General features: G+C 50.8%; 1 protein-coding gene and 1 long non-coding RNA gene across 7 annotated transcripts in view; one reads left to right on the top strand and one right to left on the bottom strand.

Moving 5' to 3' along the window:
- LOC127395475 (uncharacterized) overlaps positions 1-25,233 on the bottom strand; it is a 308,391-nt gene that overhangs the window by 52,312 nt on the left and 230,846 nt on the right. Inside the window, exon 1 of one of the 4 annotated variants that reach the window (XR_007891813.1) lies at positions 10,450-10,489. The exons of the other annotated variants lie outside the window; for them this stretch is intronic. This is a non-coding gene — a long non-coding RNA (uncharacterized LOC127395475). Of the gene's footprint in view, positions 1-10,449; positions 10,490-25,233 lie in introns of those variants that run through there. 4 annotated transcript variants of the gene reach the window in all.
- LOC127395452 (cilia- and flagella-associated protein 53-like) overlaps positions 1-25,233 on the top strand; it is an 86,185-nt gene that overhangs the window by 31,150 nt on the left and 29,802 nt on the right. The window contains exons 5-7 of one of the 3 annotated variants that reach the window (XM_051642502.1): positions 7,186-7,404; positions 8,194-8,410; positions 8,652-8,754. The exons of the other annotated variants lie outside the window; for them this stretch is intronic. Coding sequence (XP_051498462.1) covers positions 7,186-7,404; positions 8,194-8,410; positions 8,652-8,754 — 539 coding nt within the window. The remainder of the gene's footprint in view (positions 1-7,185; positions 7,405-8,193; positions 8,411-8,651; positions 8,755-25,233) is intronic. 3 annotated transcript variants of the gene reach the window in all.

The following is a 25,233-nucleotide window of genomic DNA, read 5'->3' as shown; positions in this document are numbered from 1 at the left end:
ACCTGTGCAATAGTGTCCATGGTTAAGTCCACCCCTCGGTCACGAGCCCATTTGTATGTTGCATCTCTGCCCTGATGACCTGAAGCATCATGGGCCCACCGAGCCAGAAAAAGCTCACCCTTGTGTTCCCAGTCTAAGTCTACTTGGAACACTTGGGCAGCCTCATCTGCTCGTTGGTTGTGTCGATGTTCCTCAGTGGCTCGACTCAGAGGCACGTGTGCATCTACATGTCGCACTTTTACCTCCAGTTTCTCTATCCGAGCTGCAATGTCTTTCCACAGGTCAGCAACCCAAATAGGTTTACCCTTTCGCTGCCAGTTATTCTGCTGCCACTGTTTTAGCCAACCCCACAAGGCATTTGCTGCCATCCATGAGTCAGTGTAGAGGTAGAGTCTCGGCCACCCCTCTCGCTCAGCAATGTCCAAAGCCAGCTGGATGGCTTTTACCTCTGCAAACTGACTTGATTCACCTTCTCCTTCAGCTGCTTGTGCAACCAGTCGTGTAGGACTCCACACGGCAGCTTTCCACTTCCGGTGGTTCCCTACAAGACGACAGGAGCCATCGGTGAAAAGAGCAAATTGTTTCTCAGTCTCTGGTAGATGATCATATGGTGGAGCTTCTTGAGCTCGTCTCACCCCTTCTTGTGGTGGCATTCCGAAGTGGGTGCCTTCTGGCCAGTTTGTAATTGCTTCCACAATACCTGGACGATTAGGTTTCCCTATTCGGGCTCTTTGGGTGATCAAAGCAGTCCATTTACTCCAAGTCACATCGGTGGCATGATGGACAGGAGAAAGGTTATTCTCGAACATGAATCTCAGCACCGGTAGCCTGGGCGCCAGAAAGAGCTGTGCTTCAGTGCCAATCACTTCTGAAGCGGCTCTAACTCCTTCATATGCTGCAAGTATCTCCTTCTCAGTTGTTGTGTAGTTGGCCTCGGAACCTCTGTAGCTCCGGCTCCAGAATCCCAGGGGTCGACCTCGAGTTTCCCCTGGTGCTTTCTGCCAGAGGCTCCAGTTGGGACCATTGTGTCCGGCTGCAGTGTAGAGCACGTTCTTGATGTCTGGCCCTGTTCGAACCGGTCCAAGGGCCATTGCCTGCGCAATCTCCTTCTTGATCTGCTCAAAAGCTTTCTGTTGGTCAGGACCCCATTTGAAATCATTCTTCTTTCTGGTCACCTCATAGAGAGGTTTCACAATTTCACTGTAACATGGAATATGCATTCTCCAGAAACCAACAGTCCCTAAAAAGGTTTGAGTGTCCTTTTTAGTTGATGGTGGGGCCATAGCTGTTACTTTGTTAATCACATCCATTGGGATCTGGCGACGACCATCTTGCCACTTGATTCCCAGGAACTGGATCTCTCGCGAAGGTCCCTTGACCTTGCTTCTTTTTACAGCAAAACCAGCATCCAGAAGAATTTGGATGATCTTTTTACCTTTCTCAAAAACTTCTTCTGATGTGTCACCCCACACAATGATGTCATCAATGTACTGCAGGTGTTCTGGAGCTCCACCCTTCTCCAGTGCAGCATGGATCAGTCCATGGCAAATGGTTGAGCTGTGTTTCCACCCCTGGGGCAATCGATTCCAGGTGTACTGGACTCCCCTCCAGGTGAAAGCAAACTGTGGCCTGCACTCTGGTGCTATGGGAATAGAGAAGAATGCATGAGCAATGTCAATAGTGGCATACCACCTAGCTGCTTTTGACTCCAACTCATACTGAAGCTCTAGCATGTCCGGTACAGCAGCACTAAGTGGTGGTGTCACCTCATTCAGGCCACGATAGTCCACTGTCAGCCTCCACTCGCCATCAGGCTTTCGCACTGGCCAGATAGGACTGTTGAAGGGTGAATGAGTCCTGCTAATCACACCTTGGCTTTCCAATTGCCGAATCAGCTTATGAATGGGAATCACAGAGTCTCTGTTGGTGCGATACTGTCGCCTATGCACTGTTGAAGTGGCAATTGGCACCTGTTGGTCTTCAACCTCCAGCAACCCTACTACAGAAGGGTCATCTGTAAGGCCAGACAAAGTACGCAGCTGTTCAGTGTCCTCAGTCTCTACAGCTGCTATACCAAAGGCCCACCGGTACCCTTTCGGGTCACGGAAGTATCCTTTCCTGAGATAGTCTATGCCAAGGATGCACGGAGCACCTGGGCCAGTCACTATAGGGTGCGTTTGCCACTCCTTACCAGTGAGGCTCACACTGGCCTCCACAACAGTCAGTTGTTGAGAACCTCCTGTCACTCCAGAGATAGTGACAGGGTTTGTCCCTTTATGATTCGATGGCATTAGAGTGCACTGTGCACCAGTGTCCACCAAAGCTTTATATCTTTGTGGTTCTGATGTGCCAGGCCACCGAATCCACACAGTCCAATAAACTCGGTTGTCCCTCTCCTCCTCCTGGCTGGAGGCAGGGCATCCCTAGGGTTGAGCACTAGAGCTCGATGAACCATCCTGGTTGTTGACTGGTGCAACCTTCCTCTTGGAAGAACCATCTCCTGGCTTTGTTCTGTTTAGAAGCTCTTGCACACGTAACTGGAGCATATCAGTGGGTTTCTTGTCCCAGACTCTCATGTCCTCTCTAAAATGATTTTTCAAGAGAGACCACAGGTGGCGTCGCAGCGAGTCCTGTCTTCCTTGCTGCTGTCTCGTAGCAGGATGTGTCTTCTTAATGGCTGCAACACATGACCAGTTGTCTCTAGGAAGAGTCTGGAGTTTACTTCCATTTGGCATCTTATACTTCCTGTCAACCATTTTCTTAACGGCTGAGGTTTGGAAGTAAAGGGAATCAGAGAGGATGTCTCCATACTGTCGTGCTTTGACAGTTACTTCACGTACAGTTGGTCTTTCGTAACCTTCAAAACATCCCATGAAGGAGAATATATGGGCATGCGCTGCTGGTACAGCCTGAACAAACTTCCGGAACATTTGTGTGTCACACTCAACATCATCAGGATCTGTGATTCCATCGTTATTATAGATCACTTCTCGCACAGCAATCTCTCTCAAGTAGGTGATGGCTTTCTCGAGAGTGGGTGTTCTGCTTCGGCGCCATCCGATGTCACCCTTGTGGGGATATCTCTCTCTCACAGCTGAAAGAAGTCGGTCCCACAGGGTAGTAGTTCCTGTCTTACTACTAAGTGCTCTGTCAATACCAGCATCTCTGGCCAGGGATCCCAACTGCTTGGCTTCTCTCTCATCCACATTGTAGGTCTCAGCACCACTATCAAAGCATCGGAGCAGCCAAGGAAGGATTCCCTCACCATCAATGCGGGTGAAGTCCTTTCTCATGAGGCGCAGTTCTTTCATAGAGAAAGGGTGGGCAAGGTCATCGTCGTCATCTGATTGAGGAGGACCTGCTGTTCTTTTATTTGCTTGAGAGTGGCTTGGTTTTTTATCTGTCTGAGAGTGGCTTGGTTTTTTATCTGTCTGAGAGTGGTCTGGTTTTTTATCTGTCTGAGAGGTACCTGCTCCATCAACTGTATTAGGATCCTCTTCTTCCTCACCCTCACTTTCTGCTGCTTTTGTCTTTGCCTTGCTCCTAGTCACAGGGTTAACTAGCTTGGTTCGCGATGGATCAGGCTTTTTCTTTGTAGAAGCAGTTGTTTTTGTAGCAGCAGGAGTGGTGGTATTGGCAGCAGTGGTGTTGGCAGCAGCAGTGGCAGCAACATTGCCTGTGGGGGAGTGGCAGTGAGCAGAACAACATCTGGCCCTACGCATCCACAATATATTATAAACATTCAGCAAAAACATCCCCACTGCAACCATGCTATTCACATCAAGAGCTGGGAGATTCAGCTTGAGAGAATATGGAGAGGTAAAATTGAACCAGCTATTGCTGTTACCAACATGGACCGTTCTATTCACTTTAGGAGTTGTACCACTAGGACTAGCAGTGTAGCTGTACACATACAGTGACCCCATAGAGAACAGTATCATCATCCCTAGGATCACTAGGCTGGTAATGATACGGTTGACCATGGCTACAGTTCTGTCAATAAACCACAAAAGAATCACAAGAGCAGCTACAAAGTGCAGAATGCCCTCAGCTACATACCACATGTACAATTGCAGGTTTGGAAAAAGATCCAATAGATTCATTGCAGCAAGTGTCTGTTCAGTTTTCAATCCGTCAGGACACTCAGCAGAATTATTGCTCATTGCTCTCTGAGGGATTCCTCCCTTCAGAGATGGAATTTTGGACACTCCCAATTGATGAAAATGTGTAATCTGGGCTAAAAATCGAGCCCCACGTTGGGCGCCAATTAAATTGTTGTCACCGTTTGACTCAGGTCCTACAACAATGCTCTCAATCCCCTCCCCCCCCCACCCAGTCAGGGAAGGAGAGAGAGAAAAGGAGAGAGACTTGGCTGGATTGAAAACTAAACTACACAGCTTTAATTAAACACTAATGATACAAGAAAATATATACAATTATATACAGGTATATTCAGATATGGGCAAAAGCCTCTCGCCTCCCCCCACCCCCAGCAACTCCCACAGCACTCCCCTGAACTGGGAAGAGTCCCGAGAAATCCCGGAGCCGCTGCTGGAGAAAGCGGAGAGTTATGAGGGTCAGGAGAGCTCGAGCCTAAGGGTCGGCAGTGATGGATGAGCAGAGTCCTCCCCGGACGCCGGCCATGGACGGAAGAGAGCGGCGAGAAGAAGGAGGAAGCTGTCTTCTAAGATCTCTGTCCTTCCTCTGAGCTTACGTAGATATATGGAATGGAATATCTTTGGCCAATTTTGCTGTCTGTCTAACTCAGCCTCCCACGGGGGGGTCAGAGATCTCCCCATAGTGTCTGAGCTGGCAGAGTGAAGGTGTAACCTTGAAACCTCAGTAGTTAGAAAAACATTCCACTGTCTTATCAGCCTAGCAGAACACACAGTTGCTAGTTACAAGAAAGCTTACTGAAGGAAAAAAAAAAATCAGTAAAAAGAAAAATTGGCTTAATCCTGGCTCAAGCCAGGACAGAGGGTTTATGCTGAAGGGAAACAACAGTACAAGCTCAACTTGACGCCAACTGGTGACAAATGGAGTCTGGGAAGTAGAAGAATTTGTTTCCTGGGGGACTAAAGCAGCACTGGCAATGGGTTTGGAAGAGAAGCAGCTTCAGTTGTGCCAGGACAGAATGACTCCTGTGATGGTGTAAGATCCTCTCCATGGGCACAACAGGTGTTGAAAGGAGCCCCAGCACCTGCTTTGCTCTTATAGCAAATCAAATACAACTTCATCATTCAACAGAGAGATTGATTTGGCTTTTATCTCCATGTTGTCATCCCAGGCTTCGTGAGCTTCTGGAGGGAGAGGAAAGTCAGTACATTGTTGAGATTGATTCACTTGAAGAAACAGTCCAGGGGAGACAACAGAAAATGAGGGAACGAGCAAAATTACTGAGAGAGAAGAGAGAAAAAGAGAGACAACAACTGGTGGCTGAAAAACGAGAGCAGCAATTCAGGTATCTTAGAAAACTGGGGTTAAGTAAATACAAAGAGGCAATTGAACAACAAGGTGATCATAATCCCAAACTGGTTTGGGTTGGTAGGGACCTTCAAGATCATCCAGTTCCAACCCCCCTGCATGGGCAGGGACACCTCCCAGCAGCCCAGGCTGCTCCAAGCCCCATCCAACCTGCCCTTCAACACTGCCAGGGATGGGGCAGCCACAGCTTCTCTGGGCAGCCTGGGCCAGGGTCTCACCACCCTCACAGCAAAGAATTTCCTCCTCATGTCCAACCTCAATCTCCCCTCTTCCACTTCTAATCCATTCCCCTGTGTCTATTTAGATTAAGTTACAAAGGGAAATGCAGGACCTGCTCTTCAACTCAGCAATGTCAAAATCTCCCTCAATTCAGCCTCTCTGGGCTTCCTTCGGCCTCCCAAGGAGTCAGTGGAGAATTTGGCTTCCTGAGCCCTTGTCCTCCAAGCAGTGATGATCTGGGAGCCTCCATCCTTGAAACAACTCCAGACTTGCTTCTTATTTAAGCCTGTTTGTTTCTTTTTTCACCTGCCCTCTTGCCTTTCAGACAACAATGCGATGAGCTTCGCTTGCAGCTGATGAAGAAGCATCAGCAGGAAGTGTGTGAAGACCGGTTGGCCCAGGTAGCTCTGAAGGAGGAGCTGAAAAAGCAGCAGCAGCAGGAGGAGCAGATGTTTGCTGACCTTTGGAAAGAGGACAGGTTGGCTAAGGAGAAGAGAGCAGTGATGGAGATGCAGAGACTGGCCGAGCAGCAGCGGGAAGTCCGGGAGGGGCTCAGTGCCCAGGTAGCGGAGCTCAGCGCTCAGCAGGAGGAGGCCAAGAGGCTGAAGGAGGAAGAAGCTCAGTTGTTGGTAATTTCCAGATCCTTCTCAAGCCAGGGTTCTGGAGAAGGCCCCTCCTAAGGCTCCTGTGGAACATGTGTTCCTGTTTGCAGAGGGAACCTGATCTTCTCCCATGGAGCACGGGAAGGATTCTGGCATTTGAAGCCTCTCAGAGCCTTTGTGGGGACATGGGAAGGTTTTAAAGCAACCTACCATTCAACACTTCCAGGGATGGGGCAGCCACAGGTTCCTTGCTATTTCAGGATTTAGTTTTTTACACCAGCTAATACTGACTATCTTTTGGATCTGGAATATTTTTTATTGTTCCTTTCTTAAGAATTCAGTTTCACTGTCCATTGTTCTGTTCTTTCCAATACCAAGTGGAATGTGAAGTTTGAAACTCAGGAACTGCCCATCAGAATCTAAGGATACAGCTACTGTTTGCAGCCTCCCATCCACTGGAGATGCTGTGCCAGATCTGACCACCCAGCACAGATAAAATGTGCAGAACCAGGAGGAGCTCATGGCTCTGCATGGGCAGACTTGGAAATAGATTCCATGTGCTGCCATGATATTGATTTCCCCTAAAGAAATGACTCTGTCTCTCTGCTTGACACATTTGGAGTGCATCAGGCAACCCTTTGGTTTGGTGTTGAAGTGCAGGGGATCATTAAAGAGGAAAATCCTGAATTCTGATGAATGATCATGCTGAACTGTTCATGCTTTAGCAGGTTTAAGGTCTGAGAATAATTCTCCAATGGCAGCAAGAAAGGCTTGAAATCTTGACCTTTGCTCTTCAGTCTTCTCATTCAACTCATTCTAGTCATCACTTCGGTTGAAGTTAAGCAATGATTTTACACACTGGTGATTTTTGCTGTTGTAGGAAGAGGAGCAGCAGCTGCTTCAGCTGGAAAAGGAGCAACTTCAGAAGGAGAAGCTCCAGAAGCAGAAGGAATGCAGGGATATGTTGCTCAGTGCAGCCCAGGAGAAGCAGAAACGTCTTCATGAGGAAAACCAAGATGAACTTGCCCTCGAGTTGAAGATCTTGGAAAAATGTCTTCAGGAACCCCAGCAAGACACTGAGGAGAAAACCAAAAGAAAGGTAAGGGCTGGAGGTGTTCACTAGGGAGTTGTGGGATTTGGATTCGTTTTCTGGCCCTGCATGAGCTGCACAGGGTAAATGAGATCAGATCAACCCCTTTGCTCTGAACAAGTTGATTCCTTTTTTGGTGTAGCCTGTTGCTTCTCCTTCTCTGAAGAAGCTCATGATCTTTCAGAACTACTGGGAGTACTTCAAATCACGCTGTGCAAAAGTATCTGGGAGATGCCACAAAACTGTGGATGTGTCTGTCACTTCCTGAGTTGATTGTCCAAATTCAGGGTGAAAAGAAGTCTCTAGGTGACTTGAAAAGGGGAGCTGCAGTCATTCATCTGCTTGAGGTATTTTAGAAGCTCATGTAGGTTATCAAAGTTGTATCAACTTGATACAAGACCTTGGCACAAAATCAGAGGAGGTGGTATTTGTTATTATTTATTGTGAATGGTTGTTCTTTTTCTTTTGGATTATTTTGATTGGGTTGATTGATTATCTTTCTAGATCCCAAGGCTTCTGATGCAGGTGAGGGGGGAAGTAGCTTGGTCAGCAGTGGAAAATCTGTGTCAAATGTGTGTGTTTGAGGCAGCTGAGCTGCTCTTGGGGAAGGGATCGCTCTGTTTCTTCTGCTCTGGCCCTGCCAGGCACTGTCAACTGGCCGGGAAGAAGGTTCTCCACAGCTTTCCCATGACAGGGGTTGGGACGGGGTTCTGAGGTTTCAGTTACCACCTGGTCCAGAAACCAGCCCTTGTTTTGGAACTCATTTCCTCAGATCTGCACATGTTGGTGTGTTTGCAGCAAGAGCTGCTCAAGGAGCAGCAGACATACCTGGCACACCTGGCTCAACAGCTGGAGGAGGAGAGACAGCGAGAAGAAGAAGCAGAGAAGGCCCACAAGGAAGAGATGGAGAAGGTTTGGGCCAAGAAGGCTGAGAAAATGAGAGCAGAGAAGGAGGCTAGAAGGCAGCTGCTGAAGGATGTCCTGGACACAAGGCAATGGCAGATAGAGCAGAAGGGTGAGTGTTAGCAGCTCTGTTCTTAAGTTCTGAATGTCAAACCTTTTCTGAGTGGAAAAACAAGGATGAAAAGCTGAGAAGACACTTGCCAGTTTATTTTTTTGTGTGCCTCTCCAGAAGCAGCAAAACTCAGCCATGTTCTTCAGGCTGCTTGGCTTGACTGTGGTTTCACTGTCCCTTCAAGCTTAGCAGTGCTGTTACCTCCTGCAAGTGTTGTTTGTTGCTGTGTGTTTGTTTGCAGTGCAGAGAAATGTAAAGGAGCAGGAAGAACTCGCTCAGGAGAAGAAGTTATTAGATGAAGCCATCTTAGAACTCAACCACATAGAAGAGGAGAAATATGCAAGGTGATTTTCTTGTGTGCCATTGGTCCATTTCATAGACTCAGAATCATAGGGGCTGGAAGGGACCTCTGGAGATCATCAAGTCCAACCCCCACTTGATAGACATTCATCAGGTCCCCTCTCAGCCTTCTCTTCTCTAGACTAAACAGCCCCAGGTCTCTCAGTCTCTCCTCATCAGACAGATGTTCCAGTCCCTTCACCATCCTTGTAGCCTCCCTTGGACTCTTCCCAGCAAATCCCTGTCCCTCTGGAACTGGGGAGCCCAGAACTGGACACAATCCTCCAGCTGTGGTCTCACCAGGGCTGAGCAGAGGGGCAGGAGAACCTCCCTTGACCTGCTGGCCACCCCGTTCTTAATGCACCCCAGGATACTATTGGCTCTCTTGGCCACGAGGGCACCTTGCTGTCCCATGGGTAACCTGTTGTCCACCAGGACCCCAAGGTCCTTCTCCATGGGGCTGCTTTCTGGCAGGCCAACCCCTCATCTATACTGGTGCCTGGTGGTTCTTCTCCCCAGGTGCAGGACTCTGTACTTGCTCTTGTTGAACCTCATGCGGTTCCTCTTTGCTCAGCTTTCCAATCTGCAATTGCTTCATTGCAGAACAATCATTTAAAGTTGTGAACAGGCTAATCCTGATGTTCAGATGACTCTTGAGAGCACTGGATGGGCCTTCTTCTGCTCAGAAAGGCTTCAAACTGCTCATCAGCAGCCCTGTTAGGTTGCAACTGGTGTTCTATCACTGACTCTGGTCCCATTGTACAAATCATGGTGTTTAGTTCCATATACTTGGTTTGGTCTTTTTGGACCATCCTGTGACTTCCATGGATCATGTTTATTAGAGACATCCCCTCATAGTCAGAGCTGTTCTTAGGAGTGGGAGGAGGGTTAGTGCAAGGTTAGTTCATGACTTACACAGGGCAACTAGTGTTCTTGCTAAACTCCAGCCACACACAGCCCTTAAACAACCCTCTTGTCAGCCACCCAAATTCCAGCCCCTGCTCCCACCCCAGCTGCCTGGGGCTCTCCCTCCCTCCCAGGTCCTCAGGATGAGAGAGTCACACGCAGTAGCTGAGAAGTTCCTCTGGGTGTCATGCAAAGAGCAGGGCAGAGAGCCTGATGCTGCTGACTCCGTTTCTCTCTGCAGCTCCTGCCCTTTCCCACACCTGTCCCTGGAGGTAACAGGCCCAGGACCTCTGGTGTTCTCCAAGGGCTTTAGTGGTGACAACCTCCTGGCTATGGCAGGAATCTCACCCTTCTGAAGGAAACATGCTGAGGTTCATGCCCTACCTGGGGATCTGGCCAGTCCCAAGCACAAACCCAGGTTGGGTGGAGAATGGATCAAGAAGAGCCAGAGGAGCAGGCCTTGGGGGTGCTGGGTGATGAGAAGCTCCCCATGAGCCGGCACCGTGCGCTGGAGCCCAGAAACCCCCCGTGTCCTGGGCTGCATCCCCAGCAGCGTGGCCAGCAGGGCCAGGGAGGGGATTGTCCCCTCTGCTCTGCTCTGCTGAGACCCCCCTGCAGGGCTGGGGCCAGGGCTGGGGTCCCCAGCACAGGAAGGACATGGAGCTGCTGGAGAGAGTCCAGAGGAGGCCCCGGAGATGCTGGGAGGGCTGGAGCAGCTCTGCTCTGGAGCCAGGCTGGGAGAGTTGGGGTGTTCAGCCTGGAGAAGAGAAGGCTCCAGGGAGACCTTAGAGCACCTTCCAGGGCCTGAAGGGGCTCCAGGAAAGCTGGGGAGGGGCTTGGCACAAGGGCAGGGAGGGATGGGATGAGGGGGGAAGGATTAAAACTGGAAGAGGGAGATTGAGGTGAGACATGAGGAGGAAATTCTTGGCTGTGAGGGTGGTGAGACCGTGGCGCAGGTTGCCCAGAGAAGCTGTAGCTGCCCCATCCCTGGCAGTGTTGAAGGGCAGGTTGGATGGGGCTTGGAGCAACCTGGGCTGCTGGGAGGTGTCCCTGCCCATAAGGTCCCTTCCAACCCAAAACAGTCTGGCATTTGGGATGTGCTCTGCTTAGGAGAGATGCATTCAGCAGTGTCAGTGTTGATGGTTCAGCTGGGCTGCATTAACACACAAGTCTTGACTAGCCTTCACCACTTCATGGTGGTGAAGTCCTGCAGGTCCAAAATGACACTGCTCAGGTGACCGCAAGGTCCAAAAGTTTATGTTCCTTATTTTTTTCTGACTTTTTCAGGAAACCTCCAGTTCAAGCCGATTTTTTTCCCACTTCAAAATAGGTTTTTGGTCAAAACTGCAGGTAACTAAAACCATAAGGTTTATATTCAGTTGTCCAAAAGAGGGAATCCAATAAATCCATCTTCCCCATTACTTCAGTGTGTTCATGTCCTGACAGCATTTAAGATGCTGACCTTTCAAATGGGACTTGGAAAGTATTGGAGATTCTTTACATACTGTCAATGGCTCACTATTTCTTCTGAGGTGGCAACATTTTTCTGGTCTCAGAAACCAAGCCCACCCCCAGAGTGAGTGTTTCCTGTGTGGAAAAGACACTGATCTCCTCAGCTCAAGTACCACAGCACTCGGCTTCATTTGCTTCCCACTTCATCTTTGACATTTGACTCTGAATATCCCTGGTATTTTTCTTACACACTCGGGCTCGTAGAAATATTTGTAAATGTACAGAGAAGGAACAAAGGCAACAATATTTGAGCAGTTGATGCTTTTATTTCTGTTTTCATGTACATGTGATTGATGATGAGAGGGCTGGAGCAGCTGTGCTCTGGAGACAGGCTGAGAGAGTTGGGGCTGTTGGGCCTGGAGAAGAGAAGGGTCTGGAGAGACCTTGTAGCACCTTGCAGTGCCTGAAGGGGCTTGGGAGGGATTTCTGACATGCTGTGACTGCTGTGACAAGGCCAGCTGGATGCCAGATCATAACTCCTGTCCTGGTATCCTCTTGGTCCCACGTTGTGACTCCTGTCCTGGCATCCTCTTGGTCCCACGTTGTGACTCCTGTCCTGGCATCCTCTTGGTCCCACGTTGTGACTCCTCTCCTGGCACCCTCTTGGTCCCACGTTATGACTCCTCTCCTGGCATCCTCTTGGTCCCACGTTGTGACTCCTGTCCTGGCATCCTCTTGGTCCCACGTTGTGACTCCTGTCCTGATATCCTCTTGGTCCCACGTTGTGACTCCTGTCCTGGCATCCTCTTGGTCCCACGTTGTGACTCCTCTCCTGGCATCCTCTTGGTCCCACGTTGTGACTCCTCTCCTGGTATCCTCTTGGTCCCACGCTGTGATTCCTCTCCTTGTGCCTTGTCACTCCCAAGCCATAACTCCTGTCCTAGTACAACCTGGATGAACTGCTGAGTGCTGCCCCAATGCCAGTTGGATGCTGTGCCAATGACAGCTGGATGCTTCCGCAATGACAGCTGGATGCTGCCCCAATGACAGCTGGATGCTGTGCCAATAACAGCTGGATGCTGCCCCAATGCCAGCTAGATGCTGTGCCAATAACAGCTGGATGCTGCCCCAGTGACAGCTGGATGCTGTGCCAATGACAGCTGGATGCTGCCCCAGTGACAGCTGGATGCTGCCCCAATGACAGCTGGGTGCTGCCCCAATGACAGCTGGATGCTGTGCCAATGACAGCTGGATGCTGCCCCAGTGACAGCTAGATGCTGCCCCAATGACAGGTGGATGCTGTGCCAGTGACAGCTGGATGCTGCCCCAATGACAGCTGGATGCTGTGCCAGTGACAGCTGGGTGCCATGACTTGACTCCTCTCCTGGTACCTTCTCATTCCCAAGCCATGACTGCTGCCCCACTTCCGTGAGCCGGGACTCCTGTCCAGGTATCTTCTTCCTCCATGACATGTATCCTGCCATGGTACCTTCTCAGTCTCAGGCTGTGAGGCCTGTCCTGGTAAAGGCTGGATGTCATGCTGGGGCTGCTGTGCCAATGCCAGCTGGATGCCATGCCATGGCTTCTCTCCTGATACCTTCTCACCTCCCACACCATGACTGCTGCCCCACTCTTGTCTTGCTGCCACATCATGATTGCTGTCCCAATGCCAGCTGGATGCCACCCCATCACTGGTATTCTCGTACCTTCTCACTCCCATGCTATCTCCTCTCCTGGTATCTTCTTGCTGCCACGTTTTGACTCCTGTCCTGGTACCTTCTCACTCCCCTGCCATGACCCTGGTTCTGGCACAAGCTGGATGCCCTGCTGTGACTGCTGTGCCACTGCCAGCTGGATGCCATGACATGACTTTTGTCCTGTTGTCTTCTCACTCCCATGCCATGACTCCTGTGCTGGTACTTGCTTGCTGCAACTTTGTGACTTCGTTTGTGCTACCTTCTCACTCCCAGGCTCTGAGTCCTGTCCTGGCACAAGCTGGATGCCCTGCTGAGTGCTGTGCCAATGCCAGCTGGATGCTGGCCCAATGCCAGCTGAGTGCTGTGCCACTGCCATTTATATGCTGTGCCCGTGCCAGGTGGATGATGTCACAATGACAGCTGGATGATGTCACAATGCCAGCTGGATGATGTCACAATGCCAGCTGGATGCCATGCCAACGCCAGCTGTTTGCCATGCCAAGACTCCAAGAGGGCAGGGCACCACATCCCAGCCTCCCCACTGATGCTCTCCCCTGGGGCTTCTTTTGGCACATGGGGCAGGAGGTCACCTCACAAACAGGTGACCAAGGTGTTCTGATGGATCATGTTTGCCCTGGAAGGCTAATGAAACACCAACACTAGTGACATTTCTGTCACTAACTGCTCACTGTTCTGAATACACTTTGGGGTTGAAATGCTCCTATTGCTTGAGATCAACTCTCGATCAAAGAGCTTCAGAAGTGTGTGTTCCCACATTTATTTTATACACAGGCTGCCTTTTATACACATTTTCACTGTCCACGCGAATCCTGTTCCTGTTCCCTTGGTTCCCTTAACCTGCTCAGGCGCCAGTCATGCTGGCAGCATAACTCCACATCGGCTGCCTTTGTCAAAATGCTGCTTCTTTAGCTGAGCACAAGTTTCCTTATCTAAACGCAGGCTTGAGCACATTCCTCTGCTAGCACAGCCTTAGTTAGATTGACTGCGGCTTCTTACTGTCTGCTTCTCAGGGTCAGTGCTTTTCCACTTCACGTAGCTGCATCCTATTCCCGTGGTTTATGACCTACAGGGGCCAGAATATCTCTTGCCATTAACTGATCAGTGCTCTGAGTTTTGCTCCCCAGAGTTTCTCCTTCATGGTGCTTCCCGCAGCTGCTGCTGCTGGGAGGGGTCGCCCCGGTTACCGGGAAGTTGCCCCCTGGACTGTCCCCCCAGAGACACAGACACACACAGACACAGACACACAGACACATACAGGGACACACACAGACACAGACACAGAGACAAACACACAGAGACATGCAGACACACGCATACACACACACACGCACAGACACACATGCACATACACACACAAACACACACACACACACACATACGCACAGACACACACACACAGACACACACAGACACACACACACAAACACTCAGACACAGACACAGACAAGACACACACGCACACAGGCACACACAGACACACACACACACACAGACACACACAGACTCTAACTTTCCTGCCGGGCTCAACTCCTGCCCTTCACTCCATTGATTTTACACTCCTCCTCGGAGTGTGCATTTAAGACCACAGCGCCTTTGAATCCCTTTTCCAATATACACCTAGACAACCTCTCCTGAACCTTCATCCCTTAATTTGTGTTGACCCTTAATAGACCGATTAATTCGTAATCTAAACATTGGTCTCAGTAGCAGTTTGTGAGCGTGGTGGGAGGGTGTTCCAATCTCCCCTCTAAGACACGGCCCCGCAGTGGCCGTTCCTCTGTGAGAGGCGAACGCCACGTGTGACCCTCGGGCTCATTCCCAAACCTCTCCACACTGGGGGGGAACTCGAGGGAACATCCTGACAGCCGGGAGCCCCCCGATACCGGCCCACGACAGCACCTGAGCTAAGGAGACTCTTTTTTTCACTCAACATTCATGTCAAATAAGCTCCAAGTCACAAGACATCCATCATTTGGACTCAAGTTAGCTTTTCCAGCAGGAAGCCTCTTCAAAGCCGATGGAGGGAACTTCACACACACACACAAACCAAACCTCAACAGGAGGATTGGAGGATCCACCCCCCATTTTCCATGAAACATCCTGAAAACATTAGGCAAAATTCTACCAACCCAAGAAATTCAGCCCTCCCAACAGTTACAGATGAGTGTTTTCAGGAGGAAAATCCAGAGTTTCCTGCTGTGGGGTTGTTTCCCTCTCCCAAACATCTCCATAAGGCACAGTAGGATGATGGTGAAGTCTCTCCTGAAATAAACTCAAGGGATTCCAGCTCCAGTGCAGTGTGTCAATCCTCTGTAGCACACACCTTTGGGTGTGCAAGGATCCCACAAACTGCAGATTTCACTTTGACGAGAACAAGCTTTACAGTCAACTTGAAACATGGACCTTTCTACCTTTGGGATCATTTTTATTATTTTTTGTTTCACCTTGTTATCAGCCAAGTCCTGCTAATCTGCAGGAAAGCCCAGTTCTCGGCAGGGCTTGTGTTCCTGGGCTCCAAAGCTTCAGCAACAGCTTTTCCTTCTGATTTTTTTTTGGGGTGCGACGGACTTGAAGCAGCCACTGCTGCAGAGCCAAGGCTTTGTATCTCATTTTCCTCTGCCTTGGGCAGAGCTCTGGAGCCTGTCCACCTGGCAGGACACCTACCACAGGAGACCTCGGCCAGGGGCCTGCCCAGGGGGCTGATGTGCTGGGTTTCACGCAGCGACCACCAACCTGCGGGCAGAGGGAACCCATTCTCGCCACGGAATTCTTCTTTTCCCCTTTTATCTGCTGATTAACTCGGGATTTTTCACCCTTGTCCCGGTCTCTGCTCCCACTAGACATCACCAGCAGGTCACAGTGAGAGAACCTTGCCCTGCTACGCTGAGGAGGGGCCCAAGGGCTCCGCGGGGTCCTGATGGGAGACAGGGACTGGGGGTTGTGGTGGGTGGGAAGTTGGAGCAGAGCTGGCAACTTGTCCTGGCAGCCCAGAAACCCCCCGTGTCCTGGGCTGCATCCCCAGCAGCGTGGCCAGCAGGGCCAGGGAGGGGATTGTCCCCTCTGCTCTGCTCTGCTGAGACCCCCCTGCAGGGCTGGGGCCAGGGCTGGGGTCCCCAGCACAGGAAGGACATGGAGCTGCTGGAGAGAGTCCAGAGGAGGCCCCGGAGATGCTGGGAGGGCTGGAGCAGCTCTGCTCTGGAGACAGGCTGGGAGAGCTGGGGTGTTGCTGGATCTTGATTGTCCCAATTGGGCCAGTGTAAGGGCCATTTAACATCTGCTCCATGTCCCTGCTGATGTCTCTGGTCCCAATTTCTCAATCCTGCCCGCCTGATCCTTTCCCTTTCCTCAGCTGTAAATAATATTCTTAAGATTGCTTGCATTTCATCCCACGTAGATGTGTTGGGACCATGGAATTGGTCAAATCTTTCAGACAATCCCAGGGGGTCTTCTAACAGGTTTCCTATCTCCTTTTTAAACTCCCTCCCATCTCCTGAACTTAGCGGTACCGATACAAATCCCACCCCTGGCTGTGGGCCCCCCACAGCCATTTCTCTTAAAGGGAAAAGACGATTTTCCGACTTTTCCTGTTTCCTAGTCTGGCTCCTAGTAACCCTTCTATTTTCCCCACTAGGCTGGGGAATGGCGGGTGGCAGGGGAAAGGATCACGCTCCGGGAGGGAGAAGGGGTTGGTTCTGGAGCCGTTGGGACAGGAGGAATGGGAACTGGGGCAGGAGGGGAGAGCAATTAATTCCTTGAGGAACATCACGCAGCACTTGGGCAGTGGGAGGTGATGCTTGTTCTGAAGCCCTGAGAGGAGATTTGAGTGGTTCTTTAAGGTTGAAGGGAACAGGTTCAATAAGGATTTTAAAAACTGGTTGTGTTTCTGGGGTTTATTTCCTCATTCCCAGGAAACTGAAGGAAGCCAAAGAATACCAGGAGCAGCTCAGGGCTCAGATTGCCCATCGAGAACAGGCACGTGATGCTGAGGAAGAGGAGAAGCAGCGAGAACACGAATCAGCTCAAGAAGAAGAGAGAGCCTACCAGGAGAGGATACAGAACGTCTTAGCAAGGCCTTGGGGGAAACAAGCAGCCACCCACCCTTCCAGAAGACAAGTCCTGTCTAACTCCCTACAACAGAATTTACACTGAAGTCACCCTGGAAACCAGTTTCTCAGGGTGTTTGTACCTGGCTCTGTCTGTAAGTCTTCCCTCTCCATCGTGATGCTCAAAGTATTTACCTGGAAAATACAGTCAATGTAGGATTTAAAAGGTTATTTTTCCCCAGTTCTTTCATGCTTTGACAAAGTGACAGCTCCAAACCCAAGGATTTGACACTTTACTCCAAGAATAGTCTGTTCCCTGCAGTATCATGTTTGATCATGACATGATTGAGGCTTCTTTAACAGCCACGCCATGAAATTTTGTAGCAGAGCTTCAGCAAATTTTTATTCCAGTGCCTTTCAAACTGCCAATATTTCCAAAATCTTTTGATGTGTTTAGACAAAAAGGCCTTGGTGACTTACCTTCGTTTTCCTTGTCAATTAGAAAGTGATGAATCTGTTTTGCCTTGGGATGGACAGTCAAGAGCTGATATCCATGTATTCCCAAAGCTGTCGAATCATCTGTGGGATATTGGGGTCCCAAAGGTAGATTGTGAGACCTTTTCTTGGACAGAATTAACTGTGCAGGACTTAATTTGTTATCAGATTGAAAAAAAAAAAAAAAAAAAAAAGTTAGTTATGCTTTTGGTGGCAGCTGTTGTCTCTTTGGAATGCAGATGTTTTTCTCCTCTTTCAGCTTTTCAGCTTCTACCACCTCTCCTCCAGCTTTTCCAGCCCTTTCTTCTCCAACTTCCATAACCATTTCATCTACCTTCTCCTTCCTCCCTGTCTCCACTTTGCAGGGACTCCCTGTTGACCAAGACCAGGACTTAGTGGTTTTGCTGGGTGGGAGCATGAACATGGAGAAGCTGATCAATGACAGACCTCAAGAAGAGGAAGGATCCTAGACATGAGAACATGGCAAACAGGGAAGGTGGCTTCTTAGTCCCTTCCCCAGAGCTTGTCAGCAGCCATCTCCAGAGCATTTCAGCAGATTGCAGAGCTGCTCCTTCTCTCTTGCAGCTGGGAAAGACCATCCCAGATAATGGGAACAGTCTCAGCAGTGCAGGAAGCTCAGGCAGGTCTCTGCTGGGTCCCCTTGGCCTCGTCCCCCGCGGGTTCCGTCCCCAGGGCAGCTGAAGGCGCAGCTCAAACAGCCCCGCAGCTTCCCCAGCTCCTGGCAGAAAGCACCGGTGTTTCCAGCATCCCTCCTGTTGCTGAGCTCTCGGGCTGCAGGGGGAGGACGAAACAAGTCGTTGGCAGGGCAGAAACTGCCTGGAACGCTGCCCAGGGGTGCCCGCTTGGCCGGAATCCTTGTGGGTTCTGCAGGTGCCGGGCAGCGTCCCTTGGCGGGGGAGCTGCTCCCTCCGGGCAGGGAACGCGGCTGGTGGCTTCTCCCGCCGGCCCTTCCCGCAGGAAAACCCAGATTGGCTCCCCACACCATGAAACAAACAAGAAATGCATTGGGCATGGTGAGAAGGGGAAGCTGCGGTGCTGGTTGCTGAGGAGAACCTGGGATCTGGAGCAGGTATCGCTCTCTTGAAATAGAATGAATTTGGCTTTACTTTTTCTAAGAGATTGATGTGTATGACCATATCTATGAAATGTTCAGTCCTGTAACTTTTTTCCTTTTGATTCCTTCCCACACTGACAATGTTCCCTTCACTAAAAACATGTCATCCCTGAGCCACAATCAAGACATAATTGCACATCTTGGTAGGATAAGAACATGCGTGTTCATTTCCTGCCAGTGAAAGCCCCTTTTCTGCTTGTACAACTTCAGAGCAACAGAGAAGCCTAGAATGCCTGGGGTTGGAAAGGACATGCCAAGGTCATCTGGTCCAACCCCGCTACAGGAAACAGGGACATCTTCAGCTACGTCAAGTTGCTCAGAGCCCCATCAAGCCTGACCTGGAGTGTCTCCAGAGATGGGGCTGCCAGCATCACCACATCCCCAACTGGAAGTGGATTCCAGGTGTGCAAGGCACTGGTGGGATCAGTTGGCAGGCAGTGAAGAAGGTCATAGCCAAAGAAGAGAAGAAAATGGACCTTCCTTTGCACACTGACCATGTTGGTGAAGTCCTGCAGGTCCAAAATGACACTGCTCAGGTGAGTGCAAGGTCCAAAAGTTTATGTTCCTTATTTTTTTCTGACTTGTTCAGAAAACCTCCAGTTCAAGCCGATTTTTTTCCCACTTCAAAATAGGTTTTTGGTCAAAACTGCAGGTAACTAAAACCACAAGGCACATATTCAATGGTCCAAAAGAGGTAAACCAATGACTCCATCTTCCCCATTACTTCAGTGTGTTCATGTCCTTACAGCATTTAAGATGCTGACCTTTCAAATGGGACTTGGAAAGTATTGGAGATTCTTTACATACTGTCAATGGCTCACTCTTTATTCTAAGGTGGCAACATTCTTCTGGTCTCAGAAACCAAGCCCACCCCCAGAGTGACTGTGGAAAAGACACTGATCTCCTCAGCTCAAGTACCACAGCACTCGGCTTCATTTGCTTCCCACTTCATCTTTGACATTTGACTCTGAATATCCCTGGTATTTTTCTTACACACTCGGACTCGTAGAAATATTTGTAAATGTACAGAGAAGGAACAAAGGCAACACTATTTGAGCAGTTGATGCTTTTATTTCTGTTTTCATGTACATGTGATTGATGATGAGAGGGCTGGAGCAGCTGTGCTCTGGAGACAGGCTGAGAGAGTTGGGGCTGTTGGGCCTGGAGAAGAGAAGGGTCTGGAGAGACCTTGTAGCACCTTGCAGTGCCTGAAGGGGCTTGGGAGGGATTTCTGACATGCTGTGACTGCTGTGACAAGGCCAGCTGGATGCCAGATCATAACTCCTGTCCTGGTATCCTCTTGGTCCCACGTTGTGACTCCTGTCCTGGCATCCTCTTGTTCCCACGTTGTGACTCCTGTCCAGGCATCCTCTTGGTCCCACGTTGTGACTCCTGTCCTGGCATCCTCTTGGTCCCACGTTGTGACTCCTCTCCTGGCATCCTCTTGGTCCCACGTTGTGACTCCTCTCCTGGCATCCTCTTGGTCCCACGTTGTGACTCCTCTCCTGGTATCCTCTTGGTCCCACGTTGTGACTCCTCTCTTGGTATCCTCTTAGTCCCATGTTGTGACTCCTCTCCTGGCATCCTCTTGGTCCCACGTTGTGACTCCTGTCCTGGCATCCTCTTGGTCCCACGTTGTGACTCCTGTCCTGGCATCCTCTTGGTCCCACGTTGTGACTCCTCTCCTGGTATCCTCTTGGTCCCACGTTGTGACTCCTGTCCTGGCATCCTCTTGGTCCCACATTGTGATTCCTCTTCTTGTGCCTTGTCACTCCCAAGCCATAACTCCTCTCCTAGTACAACCTGGATGCCCTGCTGGGTGCTGCCCAAATGCTAGCTGGATGCTGTGCCAATGCCAGCTGTGTGCTGTGCCAATGCCAGCTGGATGCTGCCCCAGAGCCAGCTGGATGCTGCCCCAATGACAGCTGGATTCTGTGCCAATGCAAGCTGGATGCTGCCCCAGTGACAGCTGGATGCTGTGCCAATGACAGCTGGGTGCTGCCCCAGTGACAGCTGGATGCTGTGCCAATGACAGCTGGATGCTGCCCCAGTGACAGCTGGATGACATGCCAATGACAGCTGGATGCTGCCCCAATGACAGCTGGATGCTGCCTCAGTGACAACCTGATGCTGCCCCAATGATAGGTGGATGCTGCCCCAATGCCAGCTGGATGCTGCCCCAATGACAGCTGAATGCTGCCCCAGTGACAGCTGGATGCTGCCCCAATGACAGCTGGGTGCCATGACTTGACTCCTCTCCTGGTACCTTCTCATTCCCAAGCCATGACTGCTGCCCCACTTCTGTGAGCCGGGACTCCTGTCCAGGTATCTTCTTGCTGCCATGACATGTATCCTGCCATGATACCTTCTCAGTCTCAGGCTGTGAGGCCTGTCCTGGTAAAGGCTGGATGTCATGCTGGGGCTGCTGTGCCAATGCCAGCTGGATGCCATGCCATGACTTCTCTCCTGATACCTTCTCACCTCCCACACCATGACTGCTGCCCCACTCTTGTCTTGCTGCCACATCATGATTGCTGTCCCAATGCCAGCTGGATGCCACCCCATCAATGGTATTCTCGTACCTTCTCACTCCCATGCTATCTCCTCTCCTGGTATCTTCTTGCTGCCACGTTTTGACTCGTGACCTGGTACCTTCTCACTCCCCTGCCATGACCCTGGTTCTGGCACAAGCTGGATGCCCTGCTGTGACTGCTGTGCCACTGCCAGCTGGATGCCATGACATGACTTTTCTCCTGTTGTCTTCTCACTCCCATGCCATGACTCCTGTGCTGTTACTTGCTTGCTGCAACTTTGTGACTTCTGTCATGCTACCTTCTCACTCCCAGCTCTGACTCCTGTCCTGGCACGAGGTGGATGCCCTGCTGAGTGCTGTGCCAATGCCAGCTGGATGCTGGCCCAATGCCAGCTGAGTGCTGTGCCACTGCCATTTATATGCTGTGCCAGTGCCAGCTGGATGATGTCACAATGCCAGCTGGATGATGTCACAATGCCAGCTGGCTGCCATGCCAACGCCAGCTGGGTGCCATGCCATGACTCCAAGAGGGCAGGGCACCACATCCCAGACTCCCCACTGATGCTCTCCCCTGGGGCTTCTTTTGGCACATGGGGCAGGAGGTCACCACACAAACAGGTGCCCAAGGTGTTCTGATGGATCATGTTTGCCCAGGAAGGCTAATGAAACACCAACACTAGTGACATTTCTGTCACCCACTGCTCACTGTTCTGAATACACTTTGGGGTTGAAATGCTCCTGTTGCTTGAGATCAACACTTGATCAAAGAGCTCCAGAAGTGTGTGTTCCCACGTCCCACGATCACATGGAGAATTATACTAAAATTACAGCACAGATTTAACCTGGATGTGTTCCCTCTGTGCCCATGCTTAATTTCTTTTGCTAATTTCAGTGATTTCCTGTTGTCCCTGTGAGTTCAGGAAGCCTTGTGCTGGCAGCAGCAGCTGCGGCTGAATTGATGGCAGCTGCTGGTGGGGCTGCCCTCAGCCCCCAAGCTTTGCTGAGCAGGGTCTGCTCAGGGGGGCTTCTCCTCCCAGTTTTGTGTGTGCCCTCCTTTCAGCCAGAGCAGGATCACCCTTAGCTTCCCAGGAAGCTGGTTTTGGAAGTTCTCCCTCAGGGAGTGCTGGCCAGCCTGGGCAGGCGGGGAGGGGAAACCCAGCACAGCTCTGCAAAGAGCCTGGGTATCTTTGTGGTCATACATGGGAACAAGAGCTACAGAGCTGCCCATAAAAACCTACAGATGAAATCAGGGCTTTACATGACTTGATGTAATTCTGGCCATTTCTTTCTGTTTCTTCTCACTAGAATTCACTTAATTTAACTCTGGGTCCTGCGAGCTTGAATTCTGCAAGACCATGAATGCACTTCTCATGCAGCTTTGTGCAGGTCCAATACAACACCAGGTCTCATTCTAATTAATAACACATACAGAAGAGCCCCAATTCTTCTGTATCCGCTCTAAGCAGCCCCAAACCTCACAAACTTGTGAAGAGCACAGTGCAGGTAATTGGTTAATGAAGAAGGTGTGTATTTCACACTGCATGGCAGGATGTTGGCCACAGGAAACGGGATGCTGAGCTCAAGAAGTTCATGGAGTTAGGAGGGAGCAATCCATAACATCTGAGTGACAGACCAAGGCACACCTTATCTATTAACAGCATCTATACCCAATGGAGGCCAGCATGCTGCTGGAGAGCTTCCTTAAAAAGTAGTGTCAGTCCTCAGTGCTCTAAATTACACTTAGATCCATGCTTAATTGCACTGGATTAGCCTAAGCAGGAGTCCCCTCTCAGGAAATCATGATCTTCACACCTGACACCAGAAGAGATGGGGATGAATTCAAGAGGGCTTTGACTCTTAACCAGGCAATTCTATTTCCTTCATGGTCCCAAATGAACAAAAGAAGAAAAGAGCTGCATCATTAGCACACTCTTCCAATGAAACCAGCTTCATGGGTCTGTGCCCACCAGCACCCAAGGTGTCCTGGAGCCCAGGGAGCAGTCTGAGGCCCTGTGCTAACAGCCCCCTGTCCCCTCCAGGGATGGGGCAGCCATAGCTTCTCTGGGCAACCTGGGCCAGGCTCTCCCAGCCTCACAGCCAAGAATTTCTTCCTCTTTTTTCACCCCAATCTCCCCTCTTCCAGCTTAAAACCATTACCCCTCATCCTGTGGCTACATGCCCTTGTCAAAAGTCCCTCCCCAGCTTTCCTGTAGGTGCATAAGAGCCGTTTGGAGTTACCTTAATACAAGGGAAGGAGGTTAGTTCCCACTTTGGCGTGTGTTGGAATTCATTGACAGAAACATTTTGGCAGCTCCTAGTGAATGGCAACCAGTAACACACACAGAGACATCCCCCAGAGACACACCGGTGTTCTGGTGCCTTAACAAGCCATCTCCTGATAGTCCCTCCAGCCAGTGGACTGTGGAACAACCCCCAGGATCTCCATTTTTCATGTTGGGAACAGCAGTCTGAAGGATTTGCAGAATCAACCTGGATGCTGCTTCCCTAATGAGCGGGGGGAGACAGAGGAAGCACTGCCGCCCTGCATGGGAGGCAACATTTGCCAGGGGCTCCAGAGGCAGGCCCAGGTCCTGAAAGGCTGCCAGAAATGATACATCTGCATATGTACAGTGCAAAAGATGACCCATTAGCAAACCTTTCAAAGACAGACAGCCTCCCAGGAGACGGGGTTGTCCATTATCCACAGAAATAACCCTGATGCCACCAAGATTTGTGGAGCATTTCAATTGCCCTGAGAGAAGGAAGAACTTGTTCAGTGAACAAAGCTAGAAACCTAAAAATCACAGCAGCTGAATCAATGATTCCAAAACCTGTCTCATTTATTTCAAACACCCTGTGAAGGAAGACCCCCAGTCAGCTTGCTGCTTTGGCGTGACAGCACCAGTGGCAGCACTTCCAGCTCTGGTGTGCCAGCTCACTTTCTCGAGGTGTTGAGCACCCTGTGGTGGCCGTGCAAGCCCAGGGAGCTGCAGCTCCCCCTGAGGAACAGCACAGGCTGGTGGCCTCACTGCTCCAAGACATGGCACAGGCTGGTGGCCTGACTGCTCCAAGCCTGACAGCCATCTCAGCACCCCTCATGCTGCTGCAGCACCCACCTTGGCAGCTGCTGGCACTTGAGGAGCTTGCAGAGCAGCAAGCTCCAGTAAACCTTGTCAGACACACTCATGAACATCCTCCCACAAAGAAGGACTGGCTGGGCATGGTGTCATTACAGAGACACCCTTTGTCATCACTGTCTGCAGTGCCAGGTTGGGAGGTGGGCGATGCACTGGGACGTGCAGCCTGCTGGCACAAGGTCATGGCACACACCACCTCCTGCCATCACGGGGCATGCCTGCTCAGCCCAGATGTCCTACGACCAGGTAACTGCTGCAAGCATGAAGATACATGGCCCCTGCACCCATCAAGGCTGATCCTGTGACTCACTGGAGACCCGTGCTCTGGGTATTTATTGGTGCAGGGTCAACATGGGGCAGCCTCTTTCTGTGCAGATGAACAGACAAATCTCCACAGAAAGGCTGAGGGTTTGTCCCAGACTCATCACCAAGCCACCCATCAGATCCAGGGAGTTGTCACACTCGTGTCATGCTGCTGCTGCTGTTGATTTCCCTTCTTGTGCTCTCAGGTCATGGCCCAAGCAGGAGTCTCAAAGCCCAGTGACTTCATTTCTGCTACCTTCTCACTCCCAGGCTCTGAGTCCTGTCCTGGCACAATCTGGATGCCCTGCTGAGTGCTGTGACAAGGCCAGCTGGATGCCAGATCTTAACTCCTGTCCTGGATCCCACTGCAAACCTCCAGAGATCCCAAGCACAGGCAGAAACATCCCCGTGCGCACGGCCTGAGTTGAGCCAGAGGAGCCGATGCTGCAGCAGCACTAGGTCAGCCCAAGGTGCTCCTTTCTGCACCCCAAGGTCTCTCTTCTCCACCCCAAAGACAAGGTGCCCCCACAGGACAAACCGTGGGTTGAGGTGCCATGGTCTTGGCTCTCCTGCTGCTGCCATCACCTTACTCATGGAGCCCTTGTGCTCATTACTCAGGGGCTTGATGTGAACCTGCCCCTCACACCAACAGCCCTGTGCCAGGCTATGGACTGGCAAGCTGCTTCCTTCTAGCTCCCTTGGCTGTCTTTGTCTTGACTAGTTGGGAAGGCACCTGCAGCAGAGCTGTTGCAGTACTGCAAG

Source organism: Apus apus, chromosome Z (genome assembly GCF_020740795.1).
Source record: "Apus apus isolate bApuApu2 chromosome Z, bApuApu2.pri.cur, whole genome shotgun sequence".
Lineage (NCBI taxonomy): Eukaryota > Metazoa > Chordata > Aves > Apodiformes > Apodidae > Apus > Apus apus.
Note: the sequence above shows the minus strand (reverse complement) of the source record. Positions and strands in the feature narration are given on the sequence as shown.